Source organism: Elaeis guineensis, chromosome 1 (genome assembly GCF_000442705.2).
Source record: "Elaeis guineensis isolate ETL-2024a chromosome 1, EG11, whole genome shotgun sequence".
Classification (NCBI taxonomy): Eukaryota; Viridiplantae; Streptophyta; class Magnoliopsida; order Arecales; family Arecaceae; genus Elaeis; species Elaeis guineensis.
The window spans coordinates 157,699,552-157,718,736 of NC_025993.2; the positions used below are offsets into that span (position 1 = coordinate 157,699,552).

The window sequence follows — 19,185 nt, forward strand, 5'->3', positions numbered from 1 at the left end:
GTTTCAAAAAATTGATCGTCAGCTCACCTGACTTCAGATGGAAGGTCAGAACTCTTCCAACGACTATGACTTCCACACTGCCCAGCCTCTCTCTTGGTGCATCCTCGATGAAACGATTCTTTCTCAATTCAAGATGCCGCAAGTGGAGTCATACGATGGCTCCACCAACCCCATCGACCACTTGGAGAGCTATAAAGCTCTCATGATGATCTAGGAGGCAACCGACATTCTCTTATGCATTGATTTTTCGAGACTCTTCGGAAGGCTGCTCGAGCCTGGTATTCTGGGCTTTAGTCGGAAAGCATCAATTCTTTCGAACAGCTCGAATATTCCTTTGTGGCCCACTTCAACATAAGTCGAAGACCACCACGAACACCCGACAGTCTCTTCTTAATCAAGCAAGATGAGACAAAGACACTAAAAAATTTTATAGTCTATTTCAATGCGACCATACTTAAGGCCAGAGATCTCAACGAAGACATGGCTATATCGACCATGAAAAGGGATCTGAGGGGATTCAGATTTACTTACTCTCTTGATAAAACTCTCCTTCGGACCTATGCTGAACTTTTGAAACATGCGTACAAGTACATTCGTAAGGACGAAGCTGCTTCTGACCGACGCTAAACAGATAAAAAAGATCAGAAGAAGAAACAAAAAAAAATGAAGCTCTAGTCGAATTAAGTAGGCCGACTGTCAATAAGCGAGTTTCACTCCAACGATGGAGTCCGATGTCGAACTATGGTAGGTATGACTCCTATGCTCCTCTCACTGCTCCTCGTGCGTAGATCCTGATGGAGATCGAAGAAGCAAAATACTTATGATACTCCCCACCAATGAAAGCACCATCGAGAAGCTGAGATAAGAAGTACTGTCGGTTCCATCATGATCACGATCACGATATCGAACAGAGCATCTAGCTCAGGGATGATATAGAAGTCCTGATCCGACGAGGCTATCTTGAAAAGTTCTGAAGGGATCAACCGACTCAACCTCCTGTTGACCGACAATCTCAACCGCAAACTGAGGAGACTATCAACAATCGATCGACTGCAGGAGTAATCAACATGATCTTTGAGCGACCAAATTGGGGGGCAACTTTCGAAGAAGAGTCGGTAAAAAAATAATGACTCGATAATATAATTACTTTCTCGAAAGAAGATGTTCGGAGAATTTAAACTCTCCATGATGATGTTGTCGTTGCCTCTATGATGATAGCTAATTATGTTGTAAAAAAAATTTTATAAATAATGGAAGCTCAACAAATATTTTATTTTATTCGATTTTCTTTCGAATGCGACTACTGATCGATCGACTCAGAAGAGTCTCGACACCATTGGTCAGTTTCACTAGAGATGCTGTTAATGTGGAAGAAAAAATCACTCTCCTTAACTGCAAGAATTGAACCACAACAAAATACTGTTCTTATGACATTCACGATTGTCCGAGTTCCCTTGGCTTATAATGTCATACTCGGACGACCTAGTCTTAATGCTTTAAGGGCAGTGGCTTTGACGACCTAGTCGGAGAGATGCATGGAGATCAATAACTTGTCCGATGCTGCTTCCTAGTTTCTACACAAAATAATAAATCTGAAGATTGTTCGTCGATAAATTGGACCAAAAAGAGAATGAGGAGAGAGGTGAACCAACCAAACAATTGATTTCCATCCCGTTAAAAGAAAAAGACCCTGAGAAGACGGTCCAAATTGGGTCACAGTTGCCTGATCCGGAGTGACAACAATTAATAAATCTACTCAAAGCAAATATCGATATTTTTGCTTGGTTGGCAACGGATATGTCGAAAATTTTTTCGAAAGTAATAACTCATCGGCTCAATATTGGCCTGAAGGTCAAACCGGTAAGATAGAAGAAAAAACTTTTTGCTTCTGAAAGACAGAAGGTCATTGACAAAGAAGTCGACAAGCTCCTCGTAGCTGACTTCATCAGAGAAGCTACTTATCTTGATTGGCTCGTTAATATTGGGATGGTGAGAAAAGCCAATAGAAAATAGAAAATCTGCATCGACTATACAAATCTGAATGAAGCTTATCTGAAGGATAGTTTTTTCTTATAAAAAATTGATTAACTGATTGATGCGACTTCGGGGCACCGACTCTTAAGCTTCATGGATGCCTTTATAGACTACAATCAGATTCAGATGGCACTTGAAGATAAAGAGCATACAGCCTTCGTAATCGACAAAGGCGTCTATTACTATAAAGTAATGCCTTTCGGTTTGAAAAATACTGGAGCCATTTACCAACGGCTTGTCAACAAAATTTTCAAGACACAGATTGGGCAAAATATGAAAGTGTATGTGGATGACATACTATTGAAAAGTCCTTAAATAACTAACTATGTTCGGGACCTAGAAGAAGCCTTCGGCATCCTTCGACGACATCAGATGAAGTTGAATTCGACAATGTGTGCATTCGGAGTAACTTCTAAAAATTTTTTCAATTTTCTTATATCACAATGAAGAATCGAGGTCAATTCTGAGAAAATAAAGACTATCATCAACATGAAGCATCTTACTTCCAAGAAAGAAATACAGTGGCTTAACAGAAGGATCGCTGCACTCAGCCGATTTATATCAAGTTCGACAGAAAGATACTTATCTTTCTTCAAGACCTTGAGGCAATCAAATGACTTCATATAGTCGGATGAGTGCCAACAGTTTTTCGAGGACTTGAAAAAATACTTGGCATCTCCACCTCTGCTTACAAAACCAAAGGTCGGACAAAATCTATATCTCTACTTGGTGACATTAACGGAGGCAGTGAGTTCAATGCTTGTCCAAGAGGATGAAAATTAAATTCAACGATCGATCTACTACACCAGCAAGGTGCTTCACAATGCCGAAATGAGGTATTCAAGAGCGGAGAAAATAATCTATGCTCTAATTATATCATCACAATGGTTTCGTCCGTATTTTCAAGCACATCCAATTATCGTCCTGACAGACCAACCATTGAAGGTGATCTTGCACCGACCCGACACATCGAGTCAAATGATAAAGTGGACGATAAAACTTGATGAATTTGATATACAATATCGTCCACATCCATCAATGAAGGTGTAAGTTCTAGTCGACTTCGTCGTCGAATGTACAGTATCAGACAATAAATCCGAGGATGAAGCTAATGACAGAATAAAATAGGCCACGACTTTTGAACCCGACTTGACGTCGGCATGGGTGCTACATATCGATGGAGCATCAAATATGCAAGGTAGTGGAACTGATCTCATCCTCACCAACTCCGAAGGGGTTATATCTGAATATACCCTTTGGTTCAATTTCAAAGCTTCCAATAATCAAGCCGAATATGAAGCACTCTTAGTCGGCTTACAAATTATCAAGAAGCTTGATATCGACAGTCTGAGGGTCTTCATCGACTCACAATTAATTGCTGGACAGATCAAGGATGAATTTGAAGCCCGAGACCCTATTATGATAAAGTATCTTCAGAAAATGAAAAATCTAACTTCAACATTAAAATATTTTAAAATCTTTCATATACCAAAGACAGAGAATGCTCGAGTCGATGTACTTTCATGACTCGCAACCTCTTCTTTCAACTCATTAGGTCGGACATTCACCGAATGTCTTGAACAGTCGAGCATTGATAAAGTTGAGGAAGTGCTACAACTCTCTGATGAATCAAGCTGGATGGATCCGATCATCCAGTACTTGACTGATGAAACCTTTCTATAGATTCCTCAGAAGCCAAGCAACTCAGATGGATGGCCTTTCAATACATTTTAATAAATGGTCATTTATATAAGAGGTCATTCTCTCTTCCCTTACTGAAGTGTTTAGGGCCAACAGATGCCGACTATGCACTCAGAGAGGTTCACGAAGGGATTTGTAAAAATCATTTAAGGGATAAATCTCTAGCTTACAAGATTCTACGACAAGGATACTATTGGCCTATCATGAAGAAAGGTGCAACTGAACTTGTTCGAAGGTGTGAACCATGTTAGAGATATGCAAATATACAACACCAACCGACAAGTTAGTTGACATCAATTATTGCATCATGGTCCTTCGCACAATGGAGAATCGACATACTCGATCATTTTCCTCTGACATCTAGTCAGAGAAAGTTCATAGTGGTCACCATCGATTACTTCACTAAGTGGGTGGAAGCTGAATCTCTGGCACAAATTATTGAGAGTAAGATGGAAGACTTCATTCAGAAATCGATCATATATAAATTTGGTTTGCCATACACCATTATCACAGACAATAATCGGTAATTCGACAATCAGAGCTTTAAAGAGTTCTATATGAAATTTTATATTATGCACAAACTCACATCAGTCGGCCATCCACAGTCCAATGGAGAGGTGGAGGTGACCAACTGAATGATTTTACATGGACTCAAAATCAGACTGAATGAAGCTAAAGGCCTCTGAGTGGAAGAGCTATATCCGATCTTATGGGCATACCGAATGACTCCTCGCATACCAACAGGAGAATTGTCATTTAAATTGATTTATGAAACAGAAGCGATGATCCCACTCGAGATCAGATTACCATCAGTAAGGGTGGAATAATACTGTGAGCCGAGCAATTCAGAATATCGAAGAGCCGATTTAGATCTACTTCCAGAAGTCTAACAGGAAGTTCAAGTTCAGATGGCAGCCTATCGACAAAGAGTAGCCCGGTATTATAATGCAAAAGTTAAACCAAAGGTCTTCTATCCTAGAGATTTGGTCTTAAAGAAAGCAGAAGTTTCAAGATCTTTCGATCAAGAAAAGTTATCTCTGAACTGGGAAGGACCTTATAGAATAATCGAGACATTGCAACTGAAAACATATCAGCTGAAAACTCTTGAAGGATCAGCTATTCTTCGAACATGAAATGTTGATAATTTAAAAATATATTATTAATAAAGTTGTCTGTATGTATACTATTCGAAATGAAACATTGTATTTCAGAATCACAAGTTTCAGTCAATTGTGAAGTAGTAATGGATCGATGAATAGACGGTCAATTCATCAACTATCGACTATAGTTTGATTTTTCACAGTAAAAACTGACACATCGACTATATTTTGACTTTCACTGTAAAAGCGACAATACCAACTGTCTCTATACCAAACATATCTCAATTTTTCACTGTAAAAGCCGATCATAGTCGAATGACTATTATGCTGACTTAATATTAACTAAGCGAAATGCTATGCCAATATGATCAAGGTTAGATTGAAATTATACCGACTCGACTACGATCGATCGAAGGATATTTGGCTTGCCATCGATTATCAAATAACTTGACGTACTAACTCGACGAAAGTTAGACTCAGGGTATTCGGCTTATGACCGTTTATCCTAATACGTACAAGTATGTCAAATAGATATGTGATTAACTGATGATTCTACAACTACTATCGAATGTTCGGCTTATCGATCGATGTTCAGAAGTTAAACAATTACTCAACTACTGTCGAATGTTTGGTTTACCGATCGATATTCAACTACTCTACAACATTATACACACAAAAAGAGAGTTGGTACTTAGAAAAAATTATATTCATTTCATTGAAAAGAAGGATTACAAAAGTGAACTGAAGTTTGATTACAAATATTTGATTACAAAAAGAAAGCAAAAATTACACCGATCATCGGTCGCCATCTTTGTCTCCTTGTTCTGGTGTGGCATCAAAGACTTGGATGACTTCCGGTGCTGTCGGTGTCCTCTCTTGAGTCGGCATCATATTTTTTTCGGCAGCTCCATCTTCTGGCGCTGGAGGGACAATGCTGCTCAAGTCAAGATCCGGGTATAATTTTCTGATCGCATCCCGACTGTCCTCGTATCCGACGCAGTAGGAGGTAAATCCACCTTCGAGGATCTCTTCTTTGAACTCCTTCGAATTCTTGAAGTCCTCGATTGCTCGGTTTAGGGCCTCCCTCGCCGACTCTGCCTCCGCTCTCGCCAATTCTACACTGGCTCTTATGGAAGATGATTTTTTATTGGCCAGTGCCAACCTTTTCAGGCTGGTCCGATATCATTTACGTTCGGCTTCAAGTTCAAGGATGCATCCGTCTCTTTCTTGTCGAAGCCGGTAAATGGAATGTTTTTTACTCTTGATCCGCAATTCAAGAGTCGAGATGTTTTGACGAGCCGAATCAAGTTTGGCTCCAGATAGTTGAAGGTCGATGGACAGGCGAGAGACTTCCTTCAGAAGCTTTGCCTCCCGCTCGGTCGCTGCCCAAAGTTGCTTAAGGGCAGCCACCTTCTCAACATTGACGGCCGCCATCTTATTCATCCATGTCTGACGAAAGTCAGCAACCTTCCCATAGTCGGTCTCCAGGTCAAACATATCATACACCAACTGCAAGCAGAAAACAAGTCGGATCAGATCAAAAGAAAAATGCAAAGGAAGACTTACCCGCAGACATTGGATGAGCCGCCAGGTAGAAAGAAGAGAACGTCGGGGTAGAAAGAAGTCAAAATGCAAAGACAGAAGAGAACATCTCGGCCATAGTTCTATTCTTTCGGTTCTCCTAATCAGTCGGGAGAAGAGCGGTTTGGATGAGCCACCTGGCCAACATCGGATTGGCCAAAGCCGACTCATCCTCAGAAAGTCGGATGTCAAAATGAATTGTTTGACCCGCAGATATTGCATCATCCACCGACATCATCGGCACCTTTCCCCAGTCTCCTGTCGGCGGTCCTACATTTGAAACTGCAGGGAAGCTTGAACTTGATTGTGCCAAAGAAACTCCCGCTGAAGGAGTGACCGACGTAACTGCAAACTGTTCAAGTTCGGCCACGGCCTCCATCTCAGCTCGAACCTCAGTTGGTGGAGCTATCGATGTTGTTGCGGCAGCTCCATCTTCTCTCGCCGCCCTTTCTTCAGCAGACGGCACATTGGAAAGCACTGTTAGAGCCAACAGCGCCAGAACTGGCTCGAAAATCGATGTAGATGCCCGACCCTTCTTCGATGGTCGGGAGGGTCCAGCTTCGGACACCATTGCTCTCTTCTTGACAGCATGTTGACAAATATCGACAGTCGATACTTACGCCCTCGGCTGCATCCTACAATCAGAATAAAAGGTTAGCACAGTTCAGAAATGAACAAAATCAAAAGAAACTGACCGACTATGTGCTATACCTAGAGAAGTGACCGAGCTGAGGCCGACGTCGTAGAGAACTTGTTTGGTCATTAGCTTTCTCTGCGACGGGACAGTCATATCCTTCAACCGATGGAAATCTTTTCGATCGCCGGCCTCCATCCGGCTGTTATCGTTTGGGCCGATCCTTAGATCGCCCCAGTGGGATGGGAAGCCCTATGGAAGAGAAGAAGAAACAAAAAAAAGCTGGTTCTTCCATCCATGGATAGACGATGGAAGACTGGTAATGAAAGATAGACCCTTCCTTGGGTTGAAAAATCACCAATCTTTGGCCTTTGGGTGAGGACAGAGAACAGAAAAGCAACGAAAAAGGGAGGGATGAGGTTCAGTCGGTACTAACCGACACAACAAAGCAAAGCTGATTATTAGTCGAATCGAATTCGGTGCCAGCTGGACAGGACAAAGACTATAATAATCTAAAATATTTCGAACAAACTTCAAAATCGAAAAGCGAAGACCTGCTCGGAGGTCCTCAGCATAGAAGGCCACCTGGTCCGAAGGAGGAGAGTTTACCCGACCATCGGCACCAGGCACAAAAAGTTGATATTGCTCCGGGATACGATATTATTTTCGGAGCCACTCAACATTCGGTTATGAAAATGAAGAAGCCTCCACTTCCAGACCCGAGGGGGAGTCGTTAGCCGAATTCTCCGACTGACCATCCCGAGAGGAAGAAGTCCTAGCTACGAGAGAAGAAGACTAAAGAAAATAAAAAGAACCCAAGAAGGAAGGACACTTAACCTGAAAGCTAAAAACAAAAAGGTCTGGCGCTGGGGCGATCTTCCGATAGAGTTTCTGCGGTAAAGAAGACAAAATGAAAAGTGAAAAGCTGACCGAAAGTGACCCTATATATAGGATCCCTCAACGACCAGAATGGAAGCGATCAAATCGGGGTCTCATCAGATGACGATATGTGGCAACATCCGAACCGACCATTGATCGGATGGTTCGATGCATCTGTCCCAAATCGTGCCACCTCACCATTATCTGTGTGAACAGCTCCGACCCAGTGACATTCGGACACGTGGCCGAAATCTACTTATCAGAGTCATATCGTCCCATGCGGAATCATTTTCCTGAAATGACGTCCGATACAGACATCTAGTACCAAATTGTCCTATCGACGTAATAGTCCAATAATGATTTTGTAGCCATAGAAACGATAAAATGGCCGAAGAACCCTCGTACTCAAGTGATTTTGCAGCCAAGTCGGGACTCGAGATGATATGTGACAACTCCTTTCATCCAATATGACTGGCCATGTGATGAAATACATGTCAGGCTACCTTAGATTTGGGAGTGGGGGCAACTGTTGGGACAATACAACCGATCTCTGACTCCGACTTTACATCGGCCAAATGAACACACTACACCGACTTACAATCGGTTGACCGACCGAAAGTCGGTTATTACTGACCAACAATTGATGATTTAGTAAGCTTTTGACCGAAAACCATCGACATATCAAAGTTATCAGCTGATGAACATTCGGATTTTTTACTGACTTATCAGTATTACCGATATATAGTCAGCTTATCTGTTCAACACATCCTAACCATTGTGGACGGTTATCAACTACATATCACGGCAATTAGTGAAATTAACGACCCACTAACTCCACAATAATAGCTCTATAATTTAGTGCCATAAAAAGTAGGACCACGTGCTCGATGGTTACATCAGAATTATCTATAAAAGGGGGGGTAAGTGAGCAGCAACGAGTAAGGATAATTTTTGGGTCAAGACTCTGCTACTCATTTTATTTACTGTTCACCAACTTCTCTCTGACTTAGACATCGGAGGGTCTCCGCCGGACACAACTCCGATTTGTGAAGACTTGATTTTGTAGGTGCTCTTCACCGGTGACAGGCGATAAGGAGTTAGCTGCAGCAGGAAGTATAACAAGTAAACAATGATAAGCAAGCTTGTTAGATGAGCTAAAAATCAAGCTAGATTCACCGGGTAAATCGACACCAGATGAAGCAGTAGGTGGTTGAGAGAATTGATCTACTACATAAATGCTGTCAACTTCGCAGCATTATTTCAGTAATTTCACCAGTTATTTCATTCTGGATGTCCAACTTTAGCATACCATCTTGCACTATTAGAAGAATAGATAGAATACGAAGGGCATTTTTATGGTCAGATGATGGTACGACCAAAAATGGCAAATGCTTGTTAAGTTGGAACCTGATATGTAGGCCTAAGGAACTAGGAGGCATGGGAATTACTAATCTTGCCATGCTCAATGAGGTGTTGCAACGTAAATGGTGGTGGAATTTGTTCAAAAATCCATGCAGTATCTGGAACTCATTAGCCGCAGCAACCTATCAGCAACATAGGCCTTTCACACTAAGCATCTCCCAGCAATAACAGCAGTCGGCCCTTTGGAAGGCGATTCAGACGGTTAAACCTCTGTTTCAAGCTTTGGTCAAATTCCGATTAGATGATGGTTTGAACACTTCGTTTTGAAAAGACTCGTGGCAGTTTCTGGAACCCAAAGAAGATAGGTTCCCCTCTTTATTTAACCTCTGCTGTTTAAAGGATATCTCTATAGCAGAAGTTTACATTTTATATTATAATCATGACTGCTGGCCTCTTTCAGCACCAACACACTATGACATGAGGCTACAACAACTGCGGCAAGCCATGTCAACCTTGGAGATTTCGGACAGACCTGACACAATAGAATGGAAATGGTTTCCAAGTCGAACATTCCCTCCAAAACAATGTTACCATTTTCTTTCAGATGGGGGAATCAGGCCATTTTTCAGCAGCATTGTATGGAAAATCAGGGTCCCTGAGAAAGTCAAATACTTTGCCTATCTCTATTTCCATGACAGAATTTTAACCAAAGCAAATCTTATCAAACGAGGTTGGAAAGGTAAGGACATCTGTGTTCTTTGTGGATCAAATTCTGAAACGGTTGAGCACCTGCTTCTTCAATGCCCATTCTCGAGATCAGTCTGGACAACACTTGCGCAAAACCTACATCTTAAAGATCTCCCTCAAAGCCAATTCAAGCTGTGGAGCTCATGACGATCAGATGAAAGCACTCGCCCTCTACGGATAGGTTTAGATATCCTAATCACTGCAGCCCAATGGATACTTTGGAAAGAGCGTAATAAACGATGCTTTGAATTCCATGCATATCAGCTCAAATTTGTGACCAAGCAAGTTGTTAACCTATATTTGTCCTAGGTAGAATGCAGGGCAGACGTTATCGATGGAGATCTGCTCCTTACACCGCCAAACAAACGGGAAAATGGAAGATAGACGATCAAGAGAGCTCATCGTATTTATATCACCTGTATTAAACTCTGAAGATTCAGCTCTCTTCAGAGCTCTGTATTTTTTTTTACTTCTTCCCAGCACCTATCTTAAAATAGACTATTTACTGTACCCTTATCTATATTGATGGAAGCGTCCTAAGTTAGGTCTTCCCTAACTCATTATCAACAAAAAAAATTAATGCTGTCAACTTCTCCGTTTCCATCTTCCCTTTATAAAACACCCCCTAATTAATCTCGGAAGAGCGAGAGAGAGAGAGAGAGAGAGAGAGAGAGAGAGAAAGAGAGAGAGTTGCCTCTGAGATCTCTTGAGAATGAATAAGTTATTGAAAGGTGAGAGTCTTCTAAGGGTATTCTGCTTGGTGTTGGCTTCCATGGCAGCTATTCTTATTGGTATGGATACACAGACTAAAACAGTCTTCTTCGTGAGGAGAAAGGCAACCGTTAAGGATCTAGAAGCTCTGTGGTAGGTCATCGGCCAAGATTTGGTTGTTCTACTTGTTGTGCTTCTCTTCAAGTTCACTCACGATCTAACCGTGTTGTGATCGGTGTTTCTTTGTAGGATCTCCACCATCATTACTTCTGTAGCAGCTGGTTATCATCTTCTTCAGTTCTGCAGGTGCTTGGTCTTTGCTTGGCTCATGAAGAATCCATGTTGGAGCAACAAGTTTATGGCATGGGCTAGTTTTTTGTTAGACCAGGTAAAATTAATCGTGATTTCTTTTATTATCCATGGAAGAGGTTTATATATGCGTATATATCAGAAGATGCTTAGACGGTCAGATGCTTAGACGGTCAATATCGTTTTAGTTATGAATAAAAGAATTAGTTTAGTACTCTATCTTAGTAGATTTAGTGGACTTCTCATAGGACAGGTAGACTTTGGGAGTCTGCTTTCGGTAATTATTAATTACATGCTGATTTTTCTGCTCTTAAGAAAGTTAGAGGTACTTCTCAAAGAAATCAAGCAAGATGATGAATATCCTATTTTGTTTAATCATTTCTGATAAAGAGCTCTCAGTCTTCGAATTATGTCCATGAAGTAGGATACATGGAGGGAAGACATACGTACACATCGTTGGGTTGTTCCATTTGGTCCATAATGCGAGTTCATGATAATCAAAGCTATGATAACAAATATCCTACCATCGTTTTTCTTATCTACACACACACACACACACACACACAGAGAGAGAGAGAGAGAGAGAGAGAGAGAGAGAGAGACTTCTAAATCAATATTTTTCTACCTACTACAACTTTGTGTATCAAATCAAGAAAGTTGATACATATGTTTATATTTTCCATCATAATACAACAATGATACAACATTAGACATATTTAATCAATATTTAAACATATGTTCATGTTTACTGAAATTAAATGTGTAATTTTAAAGTTATATTTATTACATATTACAAGAAAAATCTTATAAGTCTTTTAATCCTTTGTGCAAAATTTTGGCAAATATCGAATTATTTTCAAAAAGGCAGATTTCTTAGAAGAAGACCTAATGGAAAGGTTTATTTTTATGGGGATGGACATTCATCTCTATCCTAACTTTCTAGCCTTCAAACCCTATGCATTTTATACCTCCCAAGTTATTGTTTGCTTGCTGATCATCTATCAAAGATGTTAACTAATAATTCATTTCGTAACCGTCAATGAACTAAAGTATATCTTAAAGCATACAATCAATTTTTTTTTCCTCTTTGTTGAGATTAGGAAGGGCTCAAAGACATCTTCTATCTAATATCCATCCGATCCCGAGGCTGAGTCTAATTGGAATCAAACTTCTAACCTCATGCGCAAGTATTAAGGAGTGAATTACCCAAGCAAGTGCTTGATTATGCACAACCAACTAAATTTGTCATCAATATTGTTTTGGATGCTTGTCACTGCTTTAAATTGAAATAATTTTTTGCTAGAATAAACTAGAGTGCTTTGTGATACTACTGCATCCAAATAGATAAATGCTGAATGCATCAATGTCAGCTCCATTAACACACAACATGACTTAGTCAAATATGGAAGAATGGATAAAAGCTTAAAGAGAGCTGTGCATGCGCATGAGCCCTTCCATCACCATTCACCCGCAAGTGGCGGCAAGCTGCCGCTGTTTAGGTTTTGTAACTTGAACCATATTTTCTCCACTTGATCAACTGTAGATGTCCATATAGCTTCTGTACACATTGGGGAAGTTAGGTGGAAAACACCAGTCTTTTATTTCACTGATAAAGAAAGGTCGCACAGAGGAGAACGAGTCATTCATTGCGAGGTCAGACTTACTGACAGGCTTTTATGAGGGGCCATTCTATTTTTGTCAGCGTCTTAAATGCGGAGATATCGAAGAAGGGTTTGGATCCGGTTTTCCAATCTGGACCCTCACAAAATTAATTTTGAGATTTTTTTAAAAAAAAAAAAATCCCTACTCTCATGTCTGATGTAGGGATGCAAATAAGTCCTGCAGCTCTTTGGCAGATCCAAATTCAACTTGGTTTGGTTATCACTGAGCTCCAGCTCCAATATTTTATTTTTTATATATTAAATAAAATCAAAAAAAAATATATATATATATAAATTTTAAATTTTAATATTTTATTTTTTATATATTAAATAAAATTTAAAAAAATATATATATATATATATAAATAAATCTACCAAATTTTTCGGTCTGAAAAAATCTAACCCTTAGATATGAGCCACTAAAGTCATATTGGACAAATTTTTAAATTAAATTTAAAAAATAAAATATTCGATTCGAAATCTTATGGGTCTCATCAAATATAAATATTTTTAATAATATTAATTTTATTTATAATGTATATTATTAATCTATTATTATAAAATATTATATTATAATATATTATAATTATATTTTTTATTACAATCAAAGTTCAAACATAAGCTTGGATATAGTTCAATTGCCGTGCAAGTGGGGTTGAGTCAATTTTGAATATTATTTTTTTCAATTAAATAAAATTTAAATTTAGATATTCAAGATTCATCCGATTGAAAATTGAGTTTTGGATTCGAATATTTTAAATTGAGTCAAGCTCAAACTACTAGCTAATTAGCCGGTTCTGTTTGATAAGATTGTAACTATAACTCTAAAGGTTTTCATCTACCTCACGTTGCACAACTCAAGCTGTATAAATTGCTCTGTATGCACGTATTATGGAGAGCTAGCGTCGCACGGCAGTGCAATTTTATTCATCTGCTCCCTATCCACGCTGCATGCATGTTTTAAAAGCGCAAGTGGTTGTTTGCGAAAAAAACGCAAGTGGTTGCGGCGTGGGATCAAGCCAGCTTTGGTTTGGAGGTACTTGGTTGTTTTTTCAGGTTTTTATTTTAGGGGATTTTTCAATAGGTCATCTGAGTCGAAGTTCTAATTCAGCCGAGATATCAGCTTGAATCAGATGGGATATATAAAATCTAATTTTCTTCTTATTATCTTGACTGATATAAATTAGTATATTGTAAGATATTTTCATCAATACAAAATTAGGATTAAGTAATTTTCTCGTTAGTGTTCCAAAATAGTTATTAATCAGTTTCACAGTTTATTTTTTTTGGTAGAAGCAGTTTCACAGTTTATTGAAATGTAAGAATCTGTTTAGTATGTATTCGGAAGGATCTTAAATTCCTTAAGAGTCTATTTAGCATGTATTAGCCCAATCCAACCCTGAATTGGATATGTTGATCCATCCACTTTATCTTGTTCTAAAAATATATCCAAATCCAGCTAAAAATTCTATCCCTTAGACTGCATTAAGAAAAAAATTCTATAGATATCTATTTTTTGTCTCTCTCCATATAATTTGAACTAGATGATATTTAGTTGATATATTATTTTATTTAAATGAACGGTTTAATTCATGAATCATACAGAACCCTCAGTAAGATTATATAGGATATCTAAATATTTTTTAATTATTAAAAAAAAATGAAGGCCACCCTTTTATTTTCACTAAATTTAAATAATCCATCACTCGCCAAACGGCAACGCTGCCAGATATAAAATATTGGTGGTAGCTCAAATTTCACATGTTACAATGAATAAATGAACATGTCCATTAATCAACAATAAATACTCCGTACATAAATGAAAGTAAGCAAAATAAATGCGAGGACCTGTGGCTTTAAGTTCATCCAACAGTGAAAGTAATGGTTTTAATATAGCTATAAATTCGTTCGTTTGTAGCCTATTTCCCAACTGTTTCATCTGTATCATCTTCTAGCAAGTCTAAGGATGTCAGATCTAGGTAAACTACTGTATGATCACTGTTTATTCATTAACTTTGATACGATTGGATCTGAGGGTACAGCTGAGCAAAATCGAATCAAATAGTTCGAAACTCGGCTAGAATTAAAATATTCGAATTCAAAAATCAATTCAGACTTGATTGAGCCTCAATATTTCAAACTCAAGTTTGATTTGATGAAAAATAAATAAAATTAAAATTCGATTCGATTCGACTCAAATATTAATCGAAACATATTCAAACTCGAAATTAAATTTTAAATACTTACTAATAATATATATTATAATATATATTATAAATAAAAATAATATTATTAAAAAAATATATAAATTTGAATAGATTCGCGAGCTTTCAAAAATATCTTATTATTCGAGCTCGATTTGAAAAATTATTCGAACTATTGGAGCTCGATAATAACTGAGTTGAATCGAGTTTGAGTAGCTTGCGAGCAGTTCAACTCGTTTGCACCCCTAATTAGATCTTAATATATATATATATATATATATATATATATATATATATATATAATGGGTATAAGAGAGAGTATCATTAGTTCCATATTGGTTGTAAGTTAATAGAGACTAGATTATATGAGATGGAACCTTCTCTTTCCTATGAGATTATGAGATGGAACCTTCTCTTTCCTATGAGATATTTTTTGAAGGACAAAACTATGAGGTCTCATGCCATGACGGTCAGAGATTGAAACGGACAATACTTCACATATACGAAAGCGAAAACCAATCCGTCCGAGCCACAAACCTTTGATCACAACATTGGTGCACCAAGTAGGGGGCCAATATACTTCGACAGATTATGGTATACTTTCCACAATCTTATTTAAAGTCTCTCTAACTGTGAGGCTATATTGTGATGTAAAAGAGAGGACATCATTAGTCCTACATTGATTAAGAGTCAATAAGAATTCTGATTTATATGGGATGATATTTTACACATACAAAAATAGAGACCGATCCATTGAAGCCACATACTTTTGACCGTAATAATACCCATTGTCAATACGTGACATGGAATCCATTAGACACCCTCTCAAAGTACAATGCCCATCCACATCTGATGTGTATGCGATCACTCACCTGATGGACTGAGAGCTTAGCTATCATTCAATGATCAATGTGTGCTTTAATCATGATACAGCTTTTGAAAATGAGAATGTTAAATAAAGACACATTTCTTACGTATAGCTTATAATGAAAAATAGGTTAGGACCTCATTTAACATTACTTCTTGGAGATCAAAAATTATTTTTTGGAAGACTAGAATTTCTTTTGAGTGATCTTGAAATGTTTAATAAAAATTTAAAACAATTATTCATTTTCTCCAAAAGTTATAGAAGTCTGTTAGAAAAAGTTTCAATTTGAAATTTTTGGATAAAAATTTTATTTAAGATGTATTAAGAAATTTTTTGCAAATGCTTACTCCAAAGAACCAGGTTCACGTCCCTGCATTGAGTTTTTTTTTTAAAATTAATTTAAAGTAGTCTGTTGCCACAATGACTTAAGTTTATATTTATTTAATGCTACAATCATGCAATTAAGCATTTTGAGTTTTAATATTATGATATTTTTTTGTTGGTCATTAATCAACCTAAAGAAATAACTGTTATTTATTATATTATTTAGATAAAATATAAAGTAATTTTTATATTAACAATATTTATAATAACATAATATAATAATTATATCATAAAATATCTTATAATATAATACAATAATCATATATTATTGTCATGATTATTATAATGATATTGTAATATTATGTTAAAATAATAATATCATATTACTATACATAATATTATAATATAATAATATTCTGAAATATTGCTTTATTTTTATGATAAATAAAAAAATTATTATTTATTATGTATTTAGATTAAAATATCAAAATAAATAATTTATAACTAAAAATACCTTCTCATCTTATATATCAAATAGATATCAAAGTTCCACGGCCCTTTCCAAAGAAGAAATAATTTTTTACTATAAAATTTTGCTTGTGAATGCTTTCTTTTCTAAATCCCTATCGATAAAAGCTCTATTATCTGCAGCAATACCAAATGGACCCTTTGGTGAAGGAGGAGAATACAAAACCAGATCCTTTGTTTGACTGCTATTTCATCCCTCACCATGACATGGTGAACGTGTCAAGCTTTACCACTGGTGCATGGTTAGATTTTTTTTTTTTTTCCCAATAAATATGTTCTAGAAATGTAGACACAAAGAACCAAGGCTTGAGTGGAACTGAAGGTTTTCTGCCTGGGCAGTGGATAGAGAACATAGGCAAAAATTTTTGACATTCTAAAGTAAACACTATTGCTTGCATCTAACACTGAGAATTGCTGGTAAATGTAGCATAGTGTTTTTATAAACAGCCAACTGCTTGCGCTGTCACCAAGTATTTATTTTCTGGAAAATAAGTAACCACAACAATATTTAAAGGTGCAATGGGTTGTCAGCGGGCCATGCTTTACGGTTAAGCACCTAGGATGGCCTGTCTAACTGTTCATGGGCTGGACCTGGCCCACTGACGTGTCACTCATTTAACCGTCCATTTACACGCTCCCTCGGTTTACCTTCATGGCTTGCCTTTTGTTCGTTCGGGCGCGCAGGGGGTGACGTATGTGACGTTCGGGGGGATTCTGGCGGCGCTGCAGGCGTCGACGATCGCGGTGACGGGGATACGCGCCCTCCAGTGGGAGAAGCTATGCAACATCTACACCCGGTTTTGCGACCAGATCGGCGCCGGCCTCATCTGCGGCATCGCTGCGTCCCTCGCCATGGCCGTCGTCTCCTCCGTCTCCGCCTACCACCTCTTCCGCCTCTAACCTTCCTCCGCCCCTGGGTCCCTCTATGGACACGGAGACGTTTGTCCATTAATTATGTGACCCAGATTCCATAGACATAAAGTAGTTGGAAACCATAATTTGTTTGGTGCTGTGGGTCTGGAGTATGGTTGGCTTGGTTGAACGATAAATCGTATTTGGGTTCTTAAATAATCTGAGTTGGAAAATGGATCGATTCTAAACAACAATTGGGCATCCCTGATGCAACCAAGTTTACTTGGCTTGGTTGTTATAATGATTAGGTCAATCTATATTTATATCTTTGCTGCGCCAATTTTCGTGCTCGTTATTTTCGTATTTGTATTTACGAACTTCTTTTATTTGTTTTGTTTTATAAGGCATCGCGCTGGTTGATTACTTTTGTTCAGCTCTGCATACATTTCTCCTATCCTTTTAATTATTTCAGATCCCATTTTACCAAAAAAATGAAGAAGGTTAAAAACCTTTGAATTTCTCCGTACAAAAGCAAATCGATTGTTATCAATTTTTTCAGATTATATAGATGATTTTCAAGAAAATTATTAAAATAATCATAATCCCTCCATAGACGGGGCTCCTCTTTTAGCTCCAAGTAAGAAATTGCACTCTATCCTGATCTTAATATTCGATAAACTACTTATTCCGCCGCTTACTTCACATACTTTATTTCTACATCTTTTCTCATTTTTTAAATAAATTTTAAAGTTAAATTTATTTATATCTATTTTAAATCGAATATGCATTGCACATATTTATAGATTAGTTATGTTATAAAGAAAAATTAAGATATTGACTTTAAAAATTGAACACCACTAAAAATAATTATTTGATGCTAGAAAAATGGATATCAAGAGAATATATTATACATATGAAAAATCAAACATAATTATATAATTATCTCTTTCATACTATGATTATTCTAGTTTAGATTTTTAGGAAGTAATGCATTGTTCAAGAAACAGATTATTTGATTGCTAAGCAAAAGGGATGATTATTTGGGGTATGCTTTATTGCCACAAAACTCTAGGGAGGTGCAGAAGTGGCTGGAGCTAGATGCGTTTCAAGATTCACAATATCAAAAGTACATACAAAGAAAATCCGTACTCGTCGGGGGTGTTTCAGCAAGGGACCCTCCAATGCTTAAGTTAGCTAGAACTTTAGGAATAGTAAAGAGAAAAGAAAGATAGTGAGAGCTCGAGAGCGAAGAGAGAGAGTTCTCCTTCCTCCTCTTAGAGTTTGCTCTTCTCCCTAGTTGGTTGTCCTTACCTAGGGGTCTCTTTAGTACATTTATTATATGGAGGTTCTGCTCATAGCTGGAATCTATGGGTTTGTTGAGCTTAGCTCTGTAGGCCATTAGGCTATGTACTGACTTTTCATTGGAGGAGAAATCTCTTCCACTTCCTTTAAATTGGGTTGTTAGTCTGGATATTAGGCACAGGCTTTACTAGGCTTCACCTGCATAGCTAGTAGAATTGGCGGTCCTGATCCATACTTGGTGTGACTTTGCCATATTATCTTGGATGTGTCTTATAGAGGATTGGTCTTGATGTCCTGATCGATCGGTCTCCTCTACAATATATACTCTCGAATTCGAAGTGACCTTTGGGCTTCGAGCGAAGGGAGTAGCTATCTTGGTAGTTGAATC

General features: G+C 37.8%; 1 protein-coding gene across 1 annotated transcript; it reads left to right on the top strand.

Moving 5' to 3' along the window:
* Positions 1-10,670: 10,670 nt before the first annotated feature.
* On the top strand, positions 10,671-17,835 carry LOC105039258 (CASP-like protein 2C1). The gene is made up of 3 exons (XM_010915345.4): positions 10,671-10,902; positions 10,999-11,137; positions 17,328-17,835. The coding sequence occupies exons 1-3, from the start codon at positions 10,751-10,753 to the stop codon at positions 17,541-17,543; spliced, it is 507 nt and encodes a 168-aa protein (XP_010913647.1). The 5' UTR covers positions 10,671-10,750; the 3' UTR covers positions 17,544-17,835.
* Positions 17,836-19,185: the final 1,350 nt, after the last annotated feature.